This window comes from Mytilus californianus, unplaced genomic scaffold (genome assembly GCF_021869535.1).
Source record: "Mytilus californianus isolate M0D057914Y unplaced genomic scaffold, xbMytCali1.0.p SCAF_12, whole genome shotgun sequence".
In the NCBI taxonomy this organism is placed as follows: domain Eukaryota; kingdom Metazoa; phylum Mollusca; class Bivalvia; order Mytilida; family Mytilidae; genus Mytilus; species Mytilus californianus.
The window spans coordinates 37,601,427-37,627,206 of NW_026262604.1; the positions used below are offsets into that span (position 1 = coordinate 37,601,427).

A 25,780-nucleotide genomic window follows, 5' to 3' on the forward strand; every position below is an offset into this window, starting at 1 on the left:
TGAGTGAATTACATGATACTAGAGAAAAAATATCCTCAAGCATTCACACAGTGTGCCGCGCACACTGCTCGGATAGTTAAGTATAATGTTGGCGTCAGTTAGTTTACATTCATCGCTTCTTATTCAATGACGCCAAGGAAGTTTTCTGTAACATAACGTGTTGCCCTTAAGCCCAAATATTTGCATAATAAAAATAATTATTTTATCATGTTTTATATTTTTTCAGTACTTCAACAATATCAGACTGGGTATCTGAAATACTTCCTGCTGGACGTTTACAGGCTTTATATCAACAATAACTACTTTTGTAATTATGGTATAGTGTCTGTGATCGTTCTTATAAGAGTGGTCGTTAATAGCTATCAATTATCTGCGGTCAAGGTTTATTTATATTTAGCTGTATATCTCTAATCATTGTTCACGCTAGTAATTCTCTTATCAATTGGTCTATTAAGGTCAACGCATTGAGGTTTTATTAGTTAATTGGCTTTGGTCTGCTGTGTCGGTACTTACTTAGATCATACGCTTGATGTGTATTTTATTATGTTTGAAACATGTTATATAAATTCAGTGAAATAGAACGAAAATTTAAAAAATAAGGTAGATATAAGGTCAAAAGTGCATGTGCAGCTTCCCTACATGTAGATGGGAGTAATATCACCATTGTTTTTCCCTTTTAGTCTTTGTTAAATTTGCATTCTTTTTAAATTATGCAGAATTCATCTTTGTTTCAAATAAATAAATACTTGACATGAGTCACTTTTTATCTTCTCCAGTAATACAGTGTACATTTCACATACCATTTCATTACATATAAGATAATAACCATCACCGGAAGTAAACCAATCAGGATTTCACCCCTTTTTTTTCCTTTTTACAAGCTTTAGTACCAACGTTACCTAAAGTTTCCAAAAGATTTTATAGAAACACCAAATAAAAAAAGAATGGTGCTTTGAAACACTAACGATATATTTGTATGAAATGCAAGGTTTTCTTCCTATAACTGTTAAATTTAAGGGAATATTTTTTTCGACTCTTTGTCGTATGAAACTGGATGTGACTTACTATGATTTGGCGGTATTAAACCTGTATGATTTCAAAAGTCTTTAAAGACTTTGGTTAAACTTTAGCGACGAATTTACAAAATGCATAGGTTGGCAATAACCGTTTCTATAGGTAGGTATTTACGTAACATTATGTCATTTTATTGGAGATCTCTAGTAAATTAAAATGTTTAAAATACAAACGGATTTTTGTATCGAACAGATTTTTTGTATTGATTTATGTGTCATAAATTTTCATTGGAAGAATTCATGAGAACATAAGAGTGGATGACATTAGTGACACGAGCTTAAAAAAAAACATATTGTTTATTTGAATATTTATTTCTGATTAGATGTGATCATAATAATCATACAATATGACTGTTTCTACTAAATAAGAACATACGTTTAACTTCTCGTCCATTCAATTTACTTGAATTTGCCTTCTCAGTTTCATAGAACATACTTTTCCCGTTTACTAAGTAACTATGCAGGAATGACCATAAGGGTCAGATTTCATTTTAGCACATACTTACAACTTATCGTCCAATCAAATTGCTTATATTTGCCTTCTAATTTTCATAGTACATACTTTTCCTGTGTACTAAGTAACTACGCATGAATGACCACAAGGGTAAGATTTCATTGTATCGTAATCAAGATATTTAAAACAAAAATTGCCGCTGGCTATTTTGAAATAAAATGCTGTGTTCCAAATTAAATTAAATAGTTTGTAATTAGTTTTCACGTTGATTTTTAAATATCCTGCTATTAAAATCTTTGGATCTAAAAATGTTTTTGACAATTGCAAATTTTATCATTTAAATAAAGGGTAATACATATGGTTCTTTATACCTTGATTAGAGTACAACGATATCTTAAAATTATGATAATGTATCATCCATGCAATTACTTTGTACACAGAAAAGTGTGTACTATGAAACCTTGTGAAGGAAAATTAAAGCAACTTGGTGATAATTTTTTAAACTTTCTTAAGGAAGGTGATCTATTTCGTCATGGATTGATTGATTTATTGATTATTGGTTGCTTAATGTCCAGTGGAAAATATTTCATGCATGTTCGGGACGATGTCATGAATTGAAAAACTGTGATTATGTCTGAAGATAATGTGCCACCTATATATATATATAAACATATTCTGATAAATCTTTTAGTTTTTACTTTGAAATAATAAAAAAAAAAAAAAAACAACAAAGCCTATAATCTCTGATCTATTGGAAGTTGCTTTTTAATGCCTATCTGCTAGACTATATCTATAGGGACAAACTATCTATATGTTTCAAATTTATTAAAGCTTTAGTTTTACTGTGAAATTAAAAAAAATGTTTTCAAAACATGTAAAGCTTCCACTGCAGTTTAATTATTGCCTGCTTTTGGTCAATTCATTTTGTCATCTTACCATGTAAGAAGAACATGTATAGTAAAACACCGCTTTTTATCAGTATACATACTTACACCAGCAGCTACCATCTTTTCATTCTGGAGTGAAGGGCCTTTTGAAATCACATATTTTACAATGATACTAGTGAGTAGATTTACAAAACTTCGTTAATGAGCTCCGTTTTACAAACACCTGTGATACAAGTAGTCAGCCAAAATAAACTATCAATAGACCAATTAAAGATTACTCGAGTTGTAAATATGTGCTAAATTGGATAGTCTATGAAAAGGTATATACTATGAAATTAAGAGCTCGGGGCAAGCCCCTCGCTCTAAATTTCATAGTATATACCTTTCCATAGACTAACCTAGACGTATCATAATTAGGATATTAAACACAAAAGTGCTACTGGCTATTTTGGAATAAATTTGTGTGTCCCGAATTAAAAATGTGTTTGAATTAGTGTTCACATTGATTTTTATATATTCTGCTATTGAAATCTATGGTTTAAAAAGATATGTTTTAAAAGACAAGTTTCTCTCATTTTAATAAAGAATAAACAATATTGTTCTAAATACCTTGATAAGAGTACAACGCAATCTTAATATAATTGTTGTACAAACGAAATTCATCTATGTAGTTATTTTATACACAAAAATAGTGTGTATTATGAAACCTTAAAACAATTTAACTGTATATTGCTGATTTTTGTCAATTAAATTTGTCATCTGTCCATGTACAGAAGTTTACATCTCTTTATCTCAATAAACAGACTTACACCAGCACTTACCATCTTTTCTTTCTGCGGTCAATGGCCTTTTAATATCAACTTTTCTTGTCGGACTGACTTATAAACCGTTAAGTTCAAAATTCGTTTTTGCTGCATTTATTGATTTGTGATATGGTTTATTACTGTCACAAATTGAACAAAAACGATATATGTGATACTTGTGAGTAAATTTACAAATAAAAAAACTAAATTTTTGAACTCAGTTTTACGAACATATACAATATAAGCAGTCCGACAGAAAAAAACTATGAATAGACCAATCAAAAGATTACTTGAGTTGTAAATATGTACTCAATTGGATAGTCAATGGAAAGGTATATACTATATATCGGTTAGTCTATGAAAAGGTATGTACTATGAAATTTAGAGCAAGGAACTTGCCCGAGAATTTAATTTATTAGTATATACATTTTCGTGGACTATCAAATTAAGCACATATTTACAACTCTTTTAATTTGTCTATCGGTAGTTTATTTGGCTGACTACTTGTATCACAGGTGTTTGTAAAACGGAGTTCATTAACTAAGTTGTATGCTTTATAAATTTACTCACTAGTATTATAGCTATCATATTTGTTCAATTTATGACAGTGATTTACCAGATCATGAGTTTACGAATGCAGGAAACACGAATTTGGAAAATACCGGTTTATGAGTCAATCTCACATAATTTATGTAAATGGTAAGATGACCAAATAAATTGACAAGAAACAGTCATATATATAATTAAATTCCAGTAAGAGCTTTACAAGTATTGTAAAAAAATCAATTTCACAGTAAAACTACAGCTATAATAGATTTAAAAACATAGATATATGTGCCATACATAGTTTAGCGGTTATGCATTAAAAAGCAACAAAATAGATCAATTTGAAAGATTATATGTTGTTATTTCTTCATTTCAAAATAAAAATTATAAGCTTTATCAAAATATAGATATAAGTGGGACATTCTCTTCAGACTTATCACGGTTTTTCAATTTGTGATGAGATGGATCAAGTTCCTTAACAAAGTTAAAAAAAAATTCATCATCGAGTTGCCTTAATATTCTTTACAAGGTTTCATAGTACATACTTTTTTGTGTACAAAGTAATTGCATGGATGATGAATTACCACAATTATAAGATAGCGTTGTATTATAATCAAGGTATTACGGACCTTATTAGTTATTTTTTATTTAGTTGTCAGATAGAAACTTGCAATTGTCAAAAATATTTTTGAAAACCAAAAATTTTATTAGCAGGATATTTGAAAATCAATGTGAAAACTCTTACAATTTTTTTTTGGAGGGGGGGGGCACAGTATTTTATTCCAAAATAGCCAGTGGCAATTTTTGTTTTTAAATTTTTTTTAATTTGATTACGATACAATGACATCTAACAATTGTTTTCATTCGTGCATAGTTACTTAGTACACGGAAAAAAGTATGTACTATCAAACTTAGAGTGCATATTCAAACAATATGATTGGACGAGAAGTTTTAAGTATGTGCTAAGTAACTAAGAGCTTCCGGCAATCTCCTCGCTATAAATTTCATAGTATATGCCTTTTCATTGACTAGCCGTTACTTGGAAATGGATATATTAAATACATGTACATATATATACAAATCAGATTGTAGATGATTCATGAATTACGAAAGCGGGATATGTCATCCAACACGGAATTTCCAAATTCATCCTATCGAACAAAGTTTAATTACGCACTTCAATATATGTAACACAATTAAGTTCTACTTTATTAGTATAAGTGTTTTGCGGTATCTGTGATAATTATTTAATCCAGCTATGGGTAAGCCATATCTTCATAAATAGTTTGTGAATTTAAGGCATGGTTTAGAATACATGTGTGCTACAAAACATGGACAATCCGCTTTACAGAGAAAGTATTGATTCTGAAGAAAACGATGGAAATAACACTGTAGAATCAATGACTGTGTTCGACCGTGTGTTTAAAAAGGAAACATTTTGGACAAAATACCGTTCATTTCTGTGCGCTGTTGGTGGATTGTTAGTTGGTTGTTTTGTTACTGTTGGATTTTGTTATCTCTTCTTTAATTTAGGAAAAAAACAAAACGACGGAAATGTTCAGTCACGCGGTAACTATTTTATTACCTTAAATAGAACATATATTAATCTAATCACACATAAAAAAAAACTTCATTATTAAGCAAATTAAGTTAAATTTGGATAATAAAATCGAAATATTTTTTCATACACTGCATGAAAAAATACTATCGAAGGTTTATTATTGAAATTTATTATATACTTAGTAGTAAATGCATGTAAATTGTATATGTAATACGATCAATGTTAATCGTGGTGCATCAGCCATCCGTGATGATATCGATATCAGTCACGGATGCAAAGGCTTTATCACACCCTAAATTTGTATGACGTCACGTCATCGACATCAGTCACCGTTGCAAAGACTTTATCAAACCCCTAATCTGTATGACGTCACGTCACATGAAACAAAACATCTACTTGAGATATGTAATAAAGTGTATATGATATGGCTTTTTCAATTTCACACACCGTATCAACCCTCAACCAATATTATCCCTCGAGCAGAGCTATTTGGGATTATATTGGTGTCTAGGGTTGATACAGATGTGATATTGAAAAAGCCATATAATATTCTCTATATATCCGGATCAGCACTTGTAGTCAAAGTGAGAAAGCGGTATGTTGAGTCAATTGTAGATTGTTACAGCTGTTCTATGCAGTTTAGTTTCACACGAAACACTGAATGAATAGACAAAAGCAGCTCTACCATTCTTTATGGTATATTTAGTCGCTCTTAATGGTAAATATTTTTTCCGACGAATCTTTTAAATGATACATATTTGTGAAAAAGTAGTTATATATTTGCTAACCCTGTTAATTAATTTCGATTTTTCCCATGATTTTAAAACGAGACATACATCTAAATATATATAGTCTGCTTGTCAAAACAGCGGTAATTGTAAGTTTAAAGTTTGAGATTCCTAACACAACTTCAACCGCGCCACCTGATCATGTGCATGAACTAAACAAAGAACCTCGTTATTAGTTGGTTTATGTCGTATCTTCATGATTTTTATACTTTGGAGAATTTGGTGTTAATTGTAGATCTTGGATAAATTTTATTAAATATAATTAAATTTTTTTAGGTCCATTTTATGCTTGAAAACCTTCTGATGATGACTGTATGACCTTTGTTGTTATAAATGAATAACGATACGCTTGCAGCTAGTTGCTTGTAAATTGAATTTATTTCGAACAAAAACATAACTGTAAATAAACTACATGTTTATCAACAGCATGTCAATTTTATGTAAAATAAATAACTTCACAGCTGTCATGTAAATCTGGTTTGGTGTTTATTATAAATTTTAAATTTGATTTGCTATATTGTGGTTTTTGTATGTTTAAATATAACAAAATGTCACAATGAAAATTATAATAATAATTTAAAATGATCTAGATTGAAATTGGGCTCCGTTCACAATATTAAAATAAAATAGTTTTGATTTTTAAATGATTACACATGGTTAGAAAATTCCCGACTTTGAATTCTGAGGTTTATTGAGTCTTATTGTTAATTTTTCTACTATAATGGTGACGTAAATATCACGTTACTGAAAACACTCGAATAAAACAGTCGACTTATAACAAAAATTCTATTTTTCAATAGTTGGTGGTTTTAAAGAGGAAGAAAATCGAATTTTCAGAGTTATTGAAGAAGTGAACAGGACAAAAAAAGGTAATGTAGACATCAAATAAGATAAAATACAATTTACTTTAACCATAACTTTAAGACATTTGATAGAAAATATGAATTTTAAATTTTAAAAAGTGATAGCATTAGTGGTTACCACTTTTCTGCACCAGATGCGCATTCTGACAATAAATGTCTCTTCATTAATGCGCGAGTCTAAAATATTTACAAATCAAAAAAGTATTAAAAAAAAGAAATGCTTATCAACCTAAGAGGGCAAAAAGTGTAACCAAAGCGAATCGCATAACTTCCAGGTGGATTGATTTGTATGTCAAACAGAATTCGATTTGCCCCCTTTTCTATTTCATTGCTTAATCGACTACCAACGTTTTCCGTCACTGTAACGATAAGAGGACAGTTTTAAGCTTTTCTACCACATCTCCACATCTGTATCCATGGTTTAAAATAAAATTGTTTTAGCGTTTATGATGGAGGTTACTCATCAAAACCACTTCTGACGCATGACATTTCTAGTGTTATTTTCATCTGTATACAGCGATGATGCCAAATAGCACTTTCTCATTAATTCTGATATCATATGTATACATAAACATAATACATAAATGTGTTCTGGTTGTTGCGGCTGTGTTTGTGCGTAGTACATTTAGTTGAAATTGATATACGTTCACGATTTACTTTTCTTTCTAGATTTTATGGTTATTCACGATATGAGAAAAGAATTGACTAACTATCTGACGGATATTAGAAACACTTCTCGTAAAGGTATTTTTATATATTCATATCCAGGTTTGTTATATTGATTCACTTATAGGGTCTTTGCATCGGCACTAAACACATTTATTTAAAAACCAGTTGTTGGCATGACACGGGTTATGTTCTTCTAATATATGTTATGATGGTATGATACTAAACCCCTAACGGGAAGGATTGTGCCTGATATTCATATGATGAAGACATAATCTTTCAATCAGTTTAATTGAAGTCTGGAGCTGGCATGTCAGTTAACTGCTAGTAGTCTGTTGTTATTTATGTATTATTGTCATTTTGTTTATTTTCTTTTGTTACATCTTCTGACATCAGACTCGGACTTCTCTTGAACTGAATTTTAATGTGCGTATTATTATGCGTTTACTTTTCTACATTGGCTAGAGGTATAGGGGGAGGGTTGATATCTCATAAACATGTTTAACCCCGCTGCATTTTTGCGCCTGTCCCAAGTCAGGAGCCTCTAGCCTTTGTTAGTCTTGTATTATTTTTAATTTTAGTTTCTTGTGTACAATTTGGAGTTTAGTATTGCGTTCATTATCACTGAACTAGTATATATATTTGTTTAGGGGCTAGCTGAAGGACGCCTCCGGGTGCGGGAATTTCTCGCTGCATTGAAGACCTGTTGATGACCTTCTGCTGTTGTCTGTTCTATGGTCGGGTTGTTGTCTCTTTGACACATTCCCCATTTCCATTCTCAATTTTATTGTATTTGTTTTTGATAGCCACAAACCCTTTGGAAAACTGATGGGTGAAATCAATTGCTCCGCAAAATAAAGCATTTGATATCACATTTGCGAACCATCGAATAGGACAGGATCTGTCGATAACACATAATTACACGTCCACACGACTATGCGACTGAAGAAATTTTGTTTGCAGAAACACAGGTTCTGAAATACAAGTCAGCTGCATTTTATTTTCAACTAGTTCAGGCCAGAAATTGGGTAATATAATATTTGCGGATCTAAATACTAGACATGTATGAGCTGGAGAGAGATTGGTGGTCTCCATTTTTTTTTTTTTTTTTATTGTTTCTGCCCATAATTCTTGCAATCCTTATAACTTTGCTTCTCAATGTTCTCTGTTCTTTCTTGTTTTTTTTCTCTCATTTTAATTATTTAGCCCGGTCACTCAACCTAGACTATCGTACATGTATTAACCAAACGCATTGAATTTCCAGATACATTTTACATGGTATACACGATAGACAGCATTTGATATTGTTCAATTTTGTAAATTTCTATCATAAATAAATGACTACGTGGAGGTCAACGCCACTTCGACAGCAACATAATGACAAACATAACCAATGAACATCCTGAGGTCAGCACATAGTTTTCCAAATAGGTCTTCACAATATTTGAAGATTGCAACATACATTGAAAACAATTTATAATGTCAAAGATCTACAGGTAACCACAATGTCTTGAAATATTTCATGATGCTGTTTTTAATTCTTTACTTGAAGAGATTTTGATACTGGAGACGTCTTTTAATGCCACTATGCAGCTACTTAATGATATACGTCAGAAAAGTGAACAAGGTAAGCCTACATTGTGTAGTCAATAGTTTAAGTCGTTATAGTCACAACTTATATTTGATCGATTATATGGACCCCTTTTTTAACTCAATTTATAGGTTTTAACATACTGTACAAACTGTCTGTACCTATTGATTAATAAATAATTATTATATTATTTCAAATCAAGATGGAACATATACAGTATGTTACTAGTAGTCAATTATACATGCTAGTCTGGAGGGGAAAAAACCTTTTAGACAAAGTACTTGCAATATGTAGTTTATTGATATTTGTCGAACAAAGGGCATTTTTATCAAAGCTATTGATTGTTTGATTTATTTTATTTTCAGAGCTTTCAACAATGATAGAAACAAGAAAACAAATGTCGGAATTGAATACAGAACTCCGTAATAGAAGTTACGCTGGTATGTAGGAAGAAAATGTATGGCAGTTTCATGACAGGTGAAAAAATGATAAATGAACTAAATATGGAACATATATCCACAGATATGAAAAATGAAAAAGAAATTACTCTAATTACTTGCAATGTGTATTTATTGGATGATTTGATTAAAGGGAATATTTATTAACAATTAATTGATAGATTGATTTATTTTTTAGCGCATTTAAACATGATAGAATCAAGACACCAAATGTCGGAATTTCGTACAGAAATGCGAAACAGGAGTTTAAATGGTATGTAGAACGAATACGCATAACATATTCATGACAGGTGAAAAAAGAAGTATTTTTTATAATATAAATGTTTTTAAATATCATCTTTATTCATGTTTATTACTTTCAATGAGTGTAAATCTCGATGTGGTGAAACTGTAGTATATGAGTTAAATAAAACAGATTCGAATATATTATAAGATTTTTGGTATATTTTTATATGAAGGAAACCGTGCAGTCAAACACTCTATACCATTGAAATAAAAAACAGCCTGCGTCGGTGAAAATTGATTAAATATTTCAAATTAAAATGACGCTTCTATAATATAGATAACAATAGTGACAGCAACAAAAACAAAGTTACACAATCTATGAACATTACTTGTTAAATAATTGCCATGTTGCATCTATTTTATTGCATCAAATCACCGTTAGAACGTATACAATATAAAACCTTCAACATCAATTACTTTCAATACTTAGTTTTTCGATAACTTATCAAACATAAGGCATTTCCATGAAGACAAGTAATTGATTGGTTGATTTAAGGGTTTTTTTTTTGTTCCACCTGAACAGTGACAGCAAAAGAAACAAGTAAACAAAAACGATGATTATAACCGTTTAGATAAGTGACAGTTTTCCATTACAATTATCTAATACAATATAATTTACAGTTCACAGGAAAATCAGACCTTAAACATACGTTTGTCAAATCTACTATCAACTACAACACCTTTTAATGTTGGCGTCTATGTTAGATTGATTTGTATATTTGTTTTTTAACCAGTTGTGTTGTATGTCTATGATACATGTTAACAAAACTATGGCTTCTGGATTCCAATTATTGTCACAATAATCTATTGTGTCTGTTTGGTTGCTCACCTAGTTTAGTCAATTTAACGGAACTATAAAAAAATTTTCTCAGTTTTTATGGACTTCCCCTGTTGAAATTTACCTTGGAGTTCGGTATTTTTGTTATACTTTTTTTTATTTACAAAAAGAAATTAAAGAAATTATATATGTCAGTTGTAGCATTGAACTGGCAAACATAAATTGATTGCATTTTTTTATTTGATATTTTATCTTTAATTCAAACTCGTATATGGTTTCAATTTTTCAAAAATATGGTAGTTTGTTTCATGACGTAATTTGAAAAAAAACAAACTTGCAGGACATCAAACGGACCATACCGATAAAGCAAATCAATGTTTATAAGATTGTCCTTTTTTATTTAAACTTAATATATAGTTAATTGAAAGAAAAATGTCATCATTGTTTTTTTTCTTCTATTGCGTATTATATTTAAACAATTTAAGTAATAATTCTAGATTTGCAAATACTTATTTTACAAACATTTCTTTTACAGCAGAAAGAGTCATACAACAGTGGATAAATGAAAGTCAGAAACACCACCAAGAGTTTCAGAGGAAAAGTCAAAAAGGTATTTATAATATCGAACTGACAGTTTATGTAAAAAGGGATTTTACCACGTGTCACGTTGATAAAGATATTTCTTCATTATAGAGATAGCTAACTGTTCAAATTAAAATTATGAGGTTTACCGAGCATGTTTGAATTTAACAATTAATGTATAAGGTCAGGATAGAGGGGGTGGACAGCTTTTGAGGGAGGTGGGAGAAGGGTACCCCCTGTCCACCTCCTCAGGATACAAAATAAATGTATTGAGGTTAACAACCATTACAAAAAAAAAGAATATGTTTACTAGGTCAGGCCCTGAATCGCCGAAGTCTGAACAATAAGACAACATCAAAGATCTGCAAACAGAACTAAATCCTCCAAATGATCAAAACATTCAGATATGACAAAGACAATTACTGCGAAGTTTAATTCTCCTGGAACAAGCACATGACCATGTGGTGGGGAGGAGCTTCATATTTGATGTTTACCTTTTTCTAACCTTATGTTTTAAATTTCCTTCACCTTTCTCATTTGCGTGAGGCGATTTGTATGATTGCCGAGAAAAATATCAGAAGTAGTTGTTATTAATCAAACATGATGGTTATCTGAATAAGCAGTATTTTTATACGTTTTTTTTTCGACAACATAAAGATAAACAATGTACACGTAATTACCTTTTAGTATATATGGAAATGAAACATTTTTGTTGGTATTTAAGGTTTTATATGTTAAGTATCAGTTGAATCTGTTTAATGTCATCTCTGTATTCTTCTTATCTATATTTTCAGATCTCATGTCCTTTCAGAACATGAGATACGATATATTGAAAGTCTTAGCAGCTACAGACATGTGTTTTCGAAACGAAACTTTCAACATGACAGGTAAACACTGTGTATTTGCTCCTTGTTGAATGCCTGATTGTGACTTTTACGTAGGTGAAAAAAGAAGCTACAAACAACTTTGGGTCATCACTTTTTTCATGTTCTTGTGTGACATTGTGTCATAAAATGATACGTCATATCTTGGTAAAAATCTGGTTGATTAAAATTAATGTGTAAGCATGGTAGCATAAAAACTGTAACAGACAATGCATGACAAGCAAACTGCATGAATTTCAATAACAATTAGAATTAAAAACAATAGATTTAAAGTGGACCAAAATTTCAGACGAATTTGGCATCTGCCAAAACAAAGAAGAGTTCTAGAATCACTACCCTTTGGCAATTTCGTTTTTAATGCTCTTAACTTCGTATATGGTTTGGTCTTCCAATGTTTTAATTTGACCTCCTTTAATGAGTCTTATTTAGCCAAAACGCTCGCCCGGTATTCAACATTATAAGACTGATATCATGGATGAGTTTTAAGAGAAATGTTTTTATGTTGACATGGATTGTATAGTTAGAGTTCGGGCTGCTAAGTCTTAGGTTTTTGATGTTATGTTTTGTATACTGTTTCTCCTGTGTCCCTTTTCGTTTTTTGCCATGGCTTTATCAGTTTTTTTCAACTTGTGAGTTTTAATATTTTTTTTGTATCTTCCTCCTCTATTTTATATTCTATAATTCTTAATACGTGTTTATCGGTAAAATAATGAATTTTGGTATTAAGTCGTGTTTACGATTTCATAAAAACAATCAAATTATTGTCTGCATAACTCTTTGTTCATTATTTCAATTGTAAATTGTATAACTTTTATGTTATAATAGAAATACAAAGGATATGAGGTATCCATCCATGACACAAAATCAGTGCGTGCACTTATGCTGATTATATTATTTATATAGAAGTAAAAGCAGACACAAATGATTTGACCATTAATGTTTTGTGACTAGACCTTTACAATTTTCTAAATTTTTTTTATCATTATTGAAGACCAGACGCGACAGTTATTTTTTTAAACTTCGGGCAAACATATATTTTCCCACATGATTTAAAAACAAACATCACAAAACATAATATCCTCAACACTTGATTTAACAGAACCAACACAACCTACAGATATAAGTGGCACAATGCGGGATTGTTTAGCGTGGAAACAGAATGGTAGTCTGACGAATGGGGTATATAGTATTAGTCCTGATAATACAACGATACTAGAGGTATACTGTGATATGACGACAGACGGAGGAGGCTGGACTGTAAGTATAACCATGAACAGAGAAAAAATTTTCCCACGAATAGTTGTCTGACAGAAATGTTTTAGACAAACATTCACGGTTGTGATAGTTAAACTAACAGGTTTTCAGTCAGATAAAGTCTGATGATCCTAAAAGAAGGTTTAAATAACTGGAGGTAGAAAAATGGTTTTTGCTCTAGTTTTTAAATTTGCATATTGATTATTTTTATCATGTTTTTGTTGTTTTTTTGTTGTTTTTTTGTTGGTCATTCTTCACTCCTTCTATTTCAAAATTTTACATTGAGTTAGTTCTAGGGTTAAAAAATTATCTTGACCCATAGTTTTTATTCGGTGTCTTAGAATTAGACAAGAGAGACATCAACCAATCAGCTACTGTATCTAATCACCAGATGCAATGTGTTACAATATGAAATGACAAAGAACTTATACGCCGGTTTTTCGAAGATGAGCTGAGATGCTGGCCTTCCAAGAACATATGAATCTACGCTCGTCTTTGGTAGGGTTCTTATTGTTCAATCTTGATTTTTCTGTGTATTTTGGTGAGGACTGTTTAAACACTTTGTCATTTCGTCATATTTGTATACGCCCGTTTAAGGAACGTATTATGGTATACCACTGTCCGTCCGTCTGTCCGACTTTCTGTCCGTCTGTCCGTCCGTCTGTCCTTCCGTCGTCATTATGTCGGAAACTTTGGTGAATTGTTTATTTCTATTGACGGGAAATTTTTCGTGACTTTTGATTTTTATAAATTTTGGATTTTACGTTTAAGCTAAGGGGTTTTATTCATTAAAAAGGGGGATTTTCCAGTTTTCCAACAATTACTCAAATATGCTTTGAGCAGTTTTCATGAAACTTTGGTGAATTGTTTATATCTATTGATGTGAGCTCCCTTTCGATTTTTATAAAGTTAGGATTTTACGTTTCTGAGTAATGGGGTTTTATTCTTTAAAAAAGGGGGATTTTCCAGTTTTTTGACAACAAATCAAAAGTTCTTTTAGCAGTTTTCATGAAACTTTGGTGAATGGTTCATATCTATTAAAATAACCTCCCTTTCCCTTTTTATAAATTTCTGATATGACAGTGAGGAGTTATTGAACTTTATTCTTTGAAAAAGCGACGGGCGTATCATGCGCTCATGGCGCAGCTTGTTATTGATATTATCTCGGGATTTTTTTGTGGAATTTATGGTTTTTGATTGCCTTCGTATCTTCTTTCTCTCTCTTAGGATCGCTAACATTTATTATAATTTATTGTGTTACGGAATATATAAAGATTATACCACTTCATTGAGTTAGATGCAATATTCCACATCCGAAACTATCCGAGTGTTTTAAAGATTTAAAAGTTTACCTTTTTTGCAATACTAATTTTAGTATATACATGTGCATTGTATATTGCTAAATTTTGTCTGTTTTCAATGTACTGCAAAAAGATAGGTGTTTGCTATGTGACGTCATAATGCATGGTTGCCTTTTTCGTGACGTCACAATAACGAATTCAGATTAAAACAAGAACATTTGACGTAACAATTGAATTTTGACTAAATGAATAATTGAGATGAACAATTGTGTGGATTTAAAACATTTTAAGCCGGTTGGAAATGCATAAATCGGTTACAAATAACAGAAAAACACATTTCTAAATGGTGATGCATCTAACTTTATTCAAGTTTATGCTTAAATCATGACAATAACACATTCTAACATCGAAAGTAAAAAGAGCAAACATGCTGCTAGGTGATGTTTTGTTAAGTTGAGACTTTACCCATTTGTAGAAATGCATTTTGAATTGTAACAAGACATAACTTTATATCTTCTTTGTATCTGTCAGCATTGTCACTAGTTTCAATTTATTGAAAAACCCTGAGCATGTGCAACGTTTACGTGGTGTATTGCTGGTACTGGTGATCCGAGAATTTAATTTTACGAAGGAATGTATTTAATTCCATTGTTGTCTAATCTATACCATATTATATTTACAGAAAAATGTTTAATTGATTGTGTTTGTATTAGTGTATGATTTGTAGTTTAAAGTAAACTATATTATAAAGTATGAAAACGACTCATTTTTATCATTGAAACGAAAAAGTAAAAACAAAAGCAATATTTATCTGCTATGTATTTTGTTACTACGTGACATCATGGGTATACATAACATACCACTAAACCATACTTCACTTTAACAACACTTAAGATTACTATCATCAACTCAGTTACTTATGAATGACTCTATACGATCACGGGTTTTCCAATTAACAATTATCCACACGTATAATGTACTTGAACTAGATGTTACTGACATGTAAAGTTTATGAATTAATGACAACAATCGGTACTTGTATTGTGAAATCTAGATAATTTGATGACTTCAAAGTGTGTATTTGTGCCCTGTTGTGGATACAATTTCTATCGATATACTTTATAGAAAAACACAAATATTACTGCATTCTAAACAATAAAAACATGTAAACCACCAGTTGTCCTTCTCTATTCGTACATATAGGTGTTCCAGAGGCGATATGATGGAAACGAAAATTTCCTCAGGGGCTGGCATTCGTATGAAGATGGTTTTGGAGACATTAACGGAGAATTTTGGATAGGTTATATTATACTGATTACTACCTAATTTTTTAAAGAAAAGTGCCTTGTAAATATCAAAAGATTCAGCTCCACATTTTTACGCTACATATCTTACAAGTCATATTTTGTTTCAAAATAGAATAACATCCATATTTAATTACATAACACAAAGATCATTTTGTTTTACCAGATAATGATTTATAAGCAATTAGGACAAGAATATAGTTTAGAAGATCCTTTACCATACTTATAGTAATATATTTAACAACTGATTTTAAAGAGGAATATTTATACTAACAATTGATAAAGAACATTGGATACTAAGCATACTAAATGCATCTATATATTATAACATATTTTAAAATTAAAAAAAACTTGTAATGTATTAATATTATTCCTGACATATTTTACATAATATATAATTCATATGAATAAAAAAAGGTAAAAATATTACTCAATGAGACAGCAGCCTTACGACAAGAAATAACCAAAAGACATCTATTGGTTTAGTATCACGCATCCCACAGAAATCTGATTTCCAAGCAATAAGTGGAGCTTTGACCTGTACTGAATCGAAAACAAAACCTTAAATACATTGCACACATTTATCAAGTCAACATAAAAAAGAAGGAAATGTTCACTTTGACAGCGTTTTTGTTATTCGACTGTCACTGATGAGTCTTTTGTAGACGAAATACGCTATTGGCGTACAAAATGTTAACTTGTATCTATAATGAGTTTATTTACGACCGCTGGATAGGTGCCACTGCTGGTTGATGTTTCCTCCGCGAGGGTATCGCCGGCCCAGTAGTCAGCTCTTCTTTATTAACATGAAGTATCATTGATATGGTAATAATTATAAAATTACTGTTCAGAAAACTTTGAATTTCTCGAAATACTTAGGAATATTTTACCCCAAAAAATACTGACTTAGCTGTATTCGGCAAAACCTTTCGGAATTTTGGGTCCTCAATGCCCTTCAAACTTCGTACTTTGTTTGACCCTTTTCATTTTTTTTATTCGTGCGTCACTTATGAGACAAAACGTGCGTCTTCTGTTCAAAACTTGAATCCTGTTATCTATGATGAGTTTATCTACAACCACTGGGTCGATAAAACTGCTAGCGTACGTTTCTACCCGAGAGTATAATCAGTCCAGTAGTGAGCTTTTATTTGTTAACATAAATTATCATTGATTTGGTCATAATTATAAAATAACTCTTTACAAAACTTTGAATTTCTCAAAATAATAAGGATTTTCTACTCAAGGAATATATTGCCGTAGCTGTATTTGGCCAAACCTTTCGGAATTTTGGGTCCATAAAAGAGAGGCGAAAGATACCAAAGGGACATTCAAACTCAAAACAAAACATAGAAAACTAAGGTCTGAGCAACACGAACCCCACCAAAAAATTAGGTTGATCTCAGGTGCTCCGGATGGGTAAGTAGATCCTGCTCCACTATTAGGTCCGAGGATACAGTTATCGTCCTTTGATTTTCGTTGTCTACATATATAGTCCCTAGTGTTGACAGTATATGACTGGCCATTTTTTTTCATACATTTTCCAAATTTATTTCTTTATATTTTATGCATGAAATATTAAGTATGGGAATGTAATAAAATGTTCAAAAATTTGGGTGATGAATTCTTATGTAAAGTAGCGATTTGGTCCAGTTAAAAAAGGTCAAACTTTAGTATGTCTGAAGCTGTCAAACTGGATTATAGACCACCTTAACATAGAATTGTCCATATTTTGAGTTAGAGCTGGTAGACTTTTCTATAATTTTGATATTATTTGTCCCAAAAGTAGTTCACTACACTGTAAAAATCGTTTTGAGATAGAGCAAGTGCAATTTTTTAATTTGAATTTATTGTCTAAAAGAAATGCACTACGAAATGACTGTGTTCTCGGGCAACATGTGGTACCCGTCAATGCTCTTGAACTTCGTACTTTATTTGAACTTCTCAACTTATTAGAGCGTCACTGATGATTGTTTTAGACGAAACGCACGTCTTGCGAACAAAATGTCAATCCTGGTATCAATAACTAGTTTATTTACAAACATAGAAAAATATAGAATGTATTTACATTTCTTCGCATATTTCAGGAAATAAATACCTACATATCTTAACAAAAGTACCAACAGAGCTACGTATTGACTTAATGGCTTGGGATAACGAAAAGAGATATGCAAAGTACTCCACGTTCGTTATTGGTGATGCTGAATCAAAGTATACGCTATCTGTTGATAGATTCAGTGGAGATTCTGGTAACTACTTTTAGGGAACTCTGTAATTTTTTCTATTTTAATTGTTTAGAGTTAATAGTCAATTTGTTGTTGTGTATTTCTTGTCCACGACTCTGATCTTCTTGAGAGATATGGTTCGAAATTTCAGTGTCACTGATGATTCTTTTGTAGACGAAACGCGCGTCTTGCATACAATATTATAGTCTGGTATATATCATGAGCTTTTCTTACAACCACCGAGTTGATGCCACTGCGGGTGGAGGTTTCCAGCCCAGTTGTCAGCATTTCTTTGTTGACATGAATTATCATTATCATTTTCATATGGTTATAAATAAAAAGTTAACAAAACTTTGAAGTGTTCGATACCATAAGTAATTTTTACTCCAGGAATATATACTTTAGCTGTATTTGCAAAATCTTTCGGAATTTTTCGTCCTTAAAGCCCTTCAAGTGCGTACTTCTTTTAGACTTTTAACTTTTATTTATTCACGCGTCACTGATGAGTTTTTTGTAGACGAAACGCAATGCTGTCGTGCAAAATAATACATTGATTTAACGCATCAACGCATGAACTATAAATACTGATCAATACTTTTAATAGTACCTTTAGATGTGTAGTCAGCAAGTAAAGGAGGGGTAAAAACTCCAGAATGAATGCATCATCAAATTACCTGAAATAAAATTGCATAAGCAATTACTTGATTGTGTTTTACACTTTTCAATGAAATAATTTTTTATCTGATGGATTGAATATATGCATTCGCAAACCTGTTTAAGATGTTATTAAAAATAGGAGTAATTTAAGTTAATCATTTAAAGGGGCAACATTGCTCATATGATGCGATAAATTTGTATTTACTTCTATATCTTTGCCAACTTGATTACCATGATAGAGATTCTGTGTTCAATCCTCTCTGACAAGGATCTGCGATCGCTCCGCTTTACATTTTAAAGGTCTCTTCGGTATGTTCGGGTTTTGTCGTAATGATATACACTTTCATGACTTAAAAGGCAGGCAATTTTTTAGTCGATGCAATAATCATCCAAACAGTAATAAAAATGAAGCGTTGTCAGATTCACGCGAACGTAGTCTGGGTACAAGTTGTGTATTTCAATTAAATTTATAAATGTTCTTTCAGGTGATGGTTTAGATTATCATCATGGACTGAAGTTCAGTACTTTTGATCAGGATAATACAAAAACAGGCACAAAATGCGCTGCCAGAAACAAGGGAGCATGGTGGTACAATAATTGTAGCTACTCCTCGTTGAACGGAGAATACCTTAAAACCAACGGCAGAGCTGATCAAAATATGGGAATCAACTGGGAAAAATTTAAAGGAGATCATTACTCATTAAAATCGGCCTCCATGATGCTTCGTAGGAAAACATAAAAACCAATGGTTGAAATTATGATTCTGTACTCATGTATAACATGTGTTCAATTAAACTTATTACGTGTGTTTAACATTCCAAAGTTCTATTGTCCTGCTAAAATGTGATTATAGTTTTTATATTGTTTTTCATCGTTTTATTATTTCATTTGTTCATTTCTTCATTTCTGTGTATGAAAGATAAGTATAAAGAAGTAGTCAAAGAAATGCATAACCTTGTGCAACGCAAAATAAATAAATATCAATACGTATAGGCTTTCTAGAATCTCACTTTCAAAAATCAGAATCTGATCTAAAATTACAATTAGATACAAATTATTTCCCTCGTTGGGCAGTATACTAGTAAAAATACTGGTTTGCTGCAGTGCAAAGCAACGTCGAGAAGTAAAATTTAAAAAAATGCTTTACTTTAGTTTATAAACATTTCAGCTTTATAATCGAGTTTGATAACGAGTATGCTGGATGACAAAATACAATTGATAGTTTTTATATTTATATAAACTAAATAATATCCTTAAATCCACACGGATTAAAAACCGCTAATCGTTGACTGTTCATTGATCTTTATTGGCGCGAGCAGTTCTGCTTTCCGCAAAAGAATATAACCATTATCACATTATAGTTTTAGAGTAAAATTTGTGATTCCGGAAATGAGTTCCTTTAAAAAGGGCTATAAATCTAAACTTAACAGACTTTTTTAAACATTTGCAAACTAACGTTACAACTTTAAAAAAATAGTGTTTCTTTCATATCGATTTCATCTCTTTATGCTAATTTTACATGCAGAGTAACATATTTAAGTAATTTGATGTTATAAAACCGTGAAACCGTTTTGAAAATTAAGATGTGATTTTATTGATAATTTGTATAAAATAATTGTGATTTTATATTGTTTTTATATTCTTTTTAATATAGCATTGCTTGCAGTTCGGTATTTTTGTTAAAACATTTTCCCCGACATTATATGTATACGTTTAGAACTGTGACAACTTTACAAAAAAAAGTAAAATAACAAAAATACCGAACTCAAAGGAAAATTCAAATCGGAAAGTCCTTTATCAAATGGCAAAATCAAAAGCTAAAACACATCAAACGAATGGAAAACAACTGTCATATTCCTGACTTGGTACAGACATATCCTTATGTAGAAAATGGTGGATTAAACCTGGTTTTATAGCTAGCTATACCTCTCACTTGTATGACAGTCGCATAAAATTCAGAGTACAAAAATAAGTCGTCCAGAAGTAGTGCACAATAAGTACCCTTTGGAATACCGACTGTCTGCTGAAATATCATTCTACTAAAACGAATAAATATAGTGTCGATCAAAATGTCCAGCATTTTAATGATTTCATATTCGTTGTTTTAGTTGTGGGAATCAGTGTTGTTCTTCACAAAGTAATATTTTTCATTTCCTAAAGCAAGGAATTTGTTTCAACTGTTTTTATTTTTGTAAAAAAAGCTCTGTTTAATGAAAGACTGTGGTCGATCTTTCAATTTAGATATGCAGAAAAGTAGTGTTAATCGTAGAAAAATCAAAGGTTTTAATATTAGTGTAAAATTGTCAAAAATTATAATACCACTGTCACGGGTTAGCTGAGAGGTTAATCTACAAAACACTAAATTATTTATGTAAATGTCCTTAAACAGAGGGTTTGTATTCTAGTGGGGTTCGTTGCAATGATTTTGGTGTCTTACATTATAGTTACGTGTTTACTGTTGCGATATAAATCATTCTGTTATTTTTCTTCTGTGATTTTTTTCATAGTGTTAACATCCTATGAAATTTAATAATTTATTTTACGGTTGTCTATTGTCGAAGGTCGTACGGTGACTCTTTCTCTGTTAGTCTTTCTTGAATAATGTCTCATTGTCAAAAGTACCGCGAGTCCTTATTTTAATGCAGAAATCTATACCCACAACAGCTACTTCTATCTGTTAATACGATCTGGAACTTTTATCAATTTTTTTTCCAGTCTTCCCTTAAGGTATCATTCCAGTAAATGTTTTTATCAATCACATAAACTTGCAGTTGAAATTATCGTGATTGAAGTCCGACTATCTTCAGTGTTGGTTCACAGGGAGATATGGCTTCTTCAAATTACATGTATAAACCCTCCTGTCTCAATTTTGATGCGATTATGAAATGGCTCCAAAGACAAAACATTCTTGATTGTTTGTGATATTTGAACTTTGTTGGATTATTTTGTTGTGTCATAACTAAAGCAAATTGGTTAATGATGGAGATTTTAGCAGCTTTTAAGCGTGTGTCATAACACAGGTCAGTCGAAATGTTTACGCTTTAGTCAGAACTTTCATAATCTACAGATTATTTCGTTCGCTGGCAGTAATCGGAGATGACTCAGAAAAGATTTTGAACAGTTTTTGATGTTAAAAGCTGATTTCCGATTTAGTCATGCTACTTCTAGATGGGTGGTTTGTTTAAACTAACGAATACTTTTATTTTCGTTTTTATCATTATACATATATTATCAAAATTTTGTTTTGATGATCTGGTACTTGAGTCTATAACCCTTTTTCTGCAAGTGGTTCTGAAATAAATCACTCGTGTTGGCTTGCTTCTGCATTTCAAGAGAGGCGAAAGATACCAAAGGGACATTCAAACTCATATGTCGAAAATAAACTGACAACGCCTTTGCTAAAAAAGAAAAAGACAAACAGACAAACAACAGTACACCAAACACAACATAGAAAACTAAAGACTGAGCAACACGAACCCCATCAAAAACTGGGGATGATCACCGGTGCTCCAGAAGGGTAAGCAGATCCTGCTCAACGTGTGGCTCCCGTCGTGTTGTTCATGTTGGTACAAACCCGGTAATAAGTCTAATTTGTTAGGTCACATTCGGGGAAAAGGGGATGGGATTGTACATGTAGTTACGACATTTGGAACATACCCGCTATCATCTGTGAAACGGATATTCCATAACGGTCAATCAACTCATGGTGGCGTCCGTAAAATTTACTGAATACTAATGATTTCAACTTCACCACTTGAAACTCTTGGTTTAATAGCTTCCTTGTGAGCAGCAACCCTCTATCAAGGAAATCGTGATAGGAAATACAAGCCCTGGAATATCGTATCAACTGGGAGATACCTACACCGTATGCAGGTGCTGCTGGAATGTTTTCACATAGAAATGGAAAGTTCACAATTGGCAAGCTGAAATCATCTCTTTTGTCGTAAAGTTTTGCTCTGGTATTGGTTGAAGGACATCGATGTGTCTTGTGTATTCGTAACGCGCGTTGAGCAATTCTTAAATGTTACAGAAAAATTGAAACAGGTATTCCCTTTCCTCAAAATTTAATCAAGGCACGGTCTTCAAATAGAGTCCCTAGTGCGGACAGTGTATAACTTGCGCACATTTTGTTCATACACCTTCAAGATTTATTTCTTTATATTTTATGCATAAAAGGTAGATATGGAGGTCAAATAACATGTATAAACAATTTGGAGTACTTTTTGCATGTAGGTAAAGTAATGATCTGGTCCAGTTTGAAAAGGTCATAATTTAGTATGTCTAGATCTGAAGTTGTCAAGCTGTATTATACATAAAATTGTCCTTAATTTGAATGACAGTCTGTAGACTTTGTATAATTTTGATATAATTTGTCCCAATTTTAATACACTACACTGTGAAAATATTTTTTGGATAGAGCAGGTGCGATTTTTTTAAATTTGCGTTTTCTGTCTTAAATAAATGCACTACGATATATCTGTTTTCTCGGACCAGTCTTTGTCATATGTCTGTTTTGTTTTACCAACGTCATTCTGTCGGGCTGTTCAATATATTTTTCATAAGAATTCTTCGACTGCTTTATAAATTGTTTAATTCCGTTATTGTAATCCTTTTTCAATGTTATGACTTTCGGCCTCATTTAATTTTTCTCATTACCCTTACTTAATCATGATTTTACGAAATGAAAAGAAAACAAAATACACCACTCCTTCAAGTATATTCACGTGCTCAAAAAAACTCATTCCAAAATTAAACAATCGAAATTCCCCTTCTAAATTTAGCACTTTTTACAATTGTGTCAAAGGTGGCAATGCTGCTGCAGCCAGATTATTAAATAAAAATGCACGTAGATAACCACAAATATTCCAGTGCAATGCCAGAAAATGACTAACCTGCTCTGGGTTATCTTATAATAATACTGTCAGGTCGACAGTGAAGGGGGGAGCTTTTTCGCTTTCCTTTTCTTGTGACATTACATGAAAAACTCAAAGCCTCATTTATCTGGTTACTTGAACAAAGCCAAAGTGTGGTATACAATATGTAGGTCAAACAGGATTGGAATTTTATAGACGAACACAGGAACATCTATACCGCTTCCGAATACCTAAGAAATTCAAAAGTATAATTTACCAACATTTAGGTAAACACAATCACAATATTAAATGTATAAGATTCCAACCACTCGAAACGATCCAGAAACAACAAGGGCAATCGGATAAACAATTTGAAGATTCCGGTAAAATTATCGAACTGTCTTGGATTTAGCGACAACAGACAGCATATCCCCTGGGTCTAAACGACAATATACTGGGACAAGGGAAAATATCTAAAACTTCTTCTATTGATATCATGAATATTGTTGATAAAAGAAAACGTAATAATAGGTCTCATGGCAAACGTATCAATCGAAATCAACGAATTAAACATCTTATGAATTATACACTTGATAATCTCCTATCTATGTTTAAAACAATGGTAGGCATCAATTATTATGTAAAATGGGTCAAATACCAATTAGTAAATTATTTTCCAGGAGTGTGACACAATCTCGTTCTTCAGACCACTCTATGAATATTCGCGTATAATTACAGCTTTTTGCCACCATATAAAAAAGAAGATGTGGTATGATTGCCAATGAAACAACTCTCCACAAGAGACCAAATGACACAGAAATTAACAACTATAGGTCACCGTACGGCCTTCAACAATGAGCAAAGCCCATACCGCACAGTCAGCTATTAAAGGCCCCGAAATTGCAATGTAAAACAATTCAAACGAGAAAACTAACGGCCTAATTTATGTACAAAAAATGAACGAAAAAGCAAATATGTAACACATAAACAAACGACAACCACTGAATAACAGGCTCCTGACTTAGGACAGGCACATACATGCAGAATGTGGCACGGGGTTAAACATTTTAGCGGGATCTCAACCCTCCCCCTAACCTGGGACAGTGGTGTAACAGTACAACATAAGAACGAACTATAAAAATCAATTGAAAGAGGCTTAACTCATCAGATGGATAAAAATACAAATACTACAAATACAAGTGGACGTGGCCGGGTACTTGTACATCCTAACAACAAAAAGACACTGAGTACAGAACTGAGAGTACTCGCAGTTACTGATAGATAGTTCAAAGCCACTTACAACTAATAAAAAAAATCATGCATCTAAGACTAAATTATCAATAGGCTGTTCCCGCGTATCAATAAACCTGAAGAACATAAACGGCACTTTCTGAAAATTAAATATATTAACTATGGTATTGATTTCATTAAGTTATCGAGTATATTTAATGACTTTACCATTCAAAGCTTTATACCTCTCTATTTTGAGAACACAGAACCACCTTTTATTTCGTATACATACAAAAAACCCAGCAGAAGTTTAATTTTTTAATTATACATCAGTAACATCAGACGTCAATGTAGAAAATAATACTCCTCTAACTTGAGACTGTGAATCGTCGAATTTTAGATATGATCCATATGGACATATTATTACGGGGGACCTCAATATCGTTCAAGACCGAGAGGTTAAAACTTTCTGAAAAAAGGACCAAAATATCGCCCTCCATCTAAAATAGATTGGAAACAGTGTCGTGAGGTCACAAAAAACGCTCTTTCATCTATTGTAAAAATTGGTGTAAACTGGAAAAATTTTGTACCGGCCGACAAAGCAGCCAACAATGTGGTGGTGGTATGCCGTGAATAACACACGGACGTTCTTAAGGATGAAATTTTAAATTCTTCTACATTCAAGTCTGTGCACTCCGCAGAGAGTCATATAGTAAACAAACATATCATAACCACATCAC

The 25,780-nt window shown here is 31.9% G+C and overlaps 1 protein-coding gene across 2 annotated transcripts; it reads left to right on the top strand.

The window, feature by feature from the left end:
- The first annotated feature begins 4,899 nt into the window (after positions 1–4,899).
- LOC127721779 (microfibril-associated glycoprotein 4-like) lies at positions 4,900–20,583 on the top strand. 2 transcript variants are annotated; one of them, XM_052228572.1, is made up of 12 exons: positions 4,900–5,332; positions 6,913–6,981; positions 7,645–7,719; positions 9,194–9,268; positions 9,598–9,672; positions 9,869–9,943; positions 11,289–11,363; positions 12,130–12,222; positions 13,319–13,476; positions 15,978–16,074; positions 18,163–18,324; positions 19,443–20,583. In XM_052228572.1, exons 1-12 carry the CDS (start codon positions 5,095–5,097, stop codon positions 19,694–19,696), a joined length of 1,446 nt encoding a protein of 481 aa, XP_052084532.1. In that variant the 5' UTR covers positions 4,900–5,094; the 3' UTR covers positions 19,697–20,583. The 2 variants fall into 2 exon arrangements, with proteins under 2 accessions (XP_052084532.1, XP_052084533.1); XM_052228573.1 differs by having other exon boundaries at positions 4,907–5,025.
- Positions 20,584–25,780: the final 5,197 nt, after the last annotated feature.

Bases quoted from the DNA above. Each gene is read 5' to 3' on its own strand.
- LOC127721779 (XM_052228572.1), top strand. From the start codon at position 5,095: ATGGACAATCCGCTTTACAGAGAAAGTATTGATTCTGAAGAAAACGAT. The intron at 9,673-9,868 runs GTATGTAGGAAG...TTTATTTTTTAG, and splicing joins CCGTAATAGAAGTTACGCTG to CGCATTTAAACATGATAGAA. The intron at 9,944-11,288 runs GTATGTAGAACG...TTTCTTTTACAG, and splicing joins GCGAAACAGGAGTTTAAATG to CAGAAAGAGTCATACAACAG.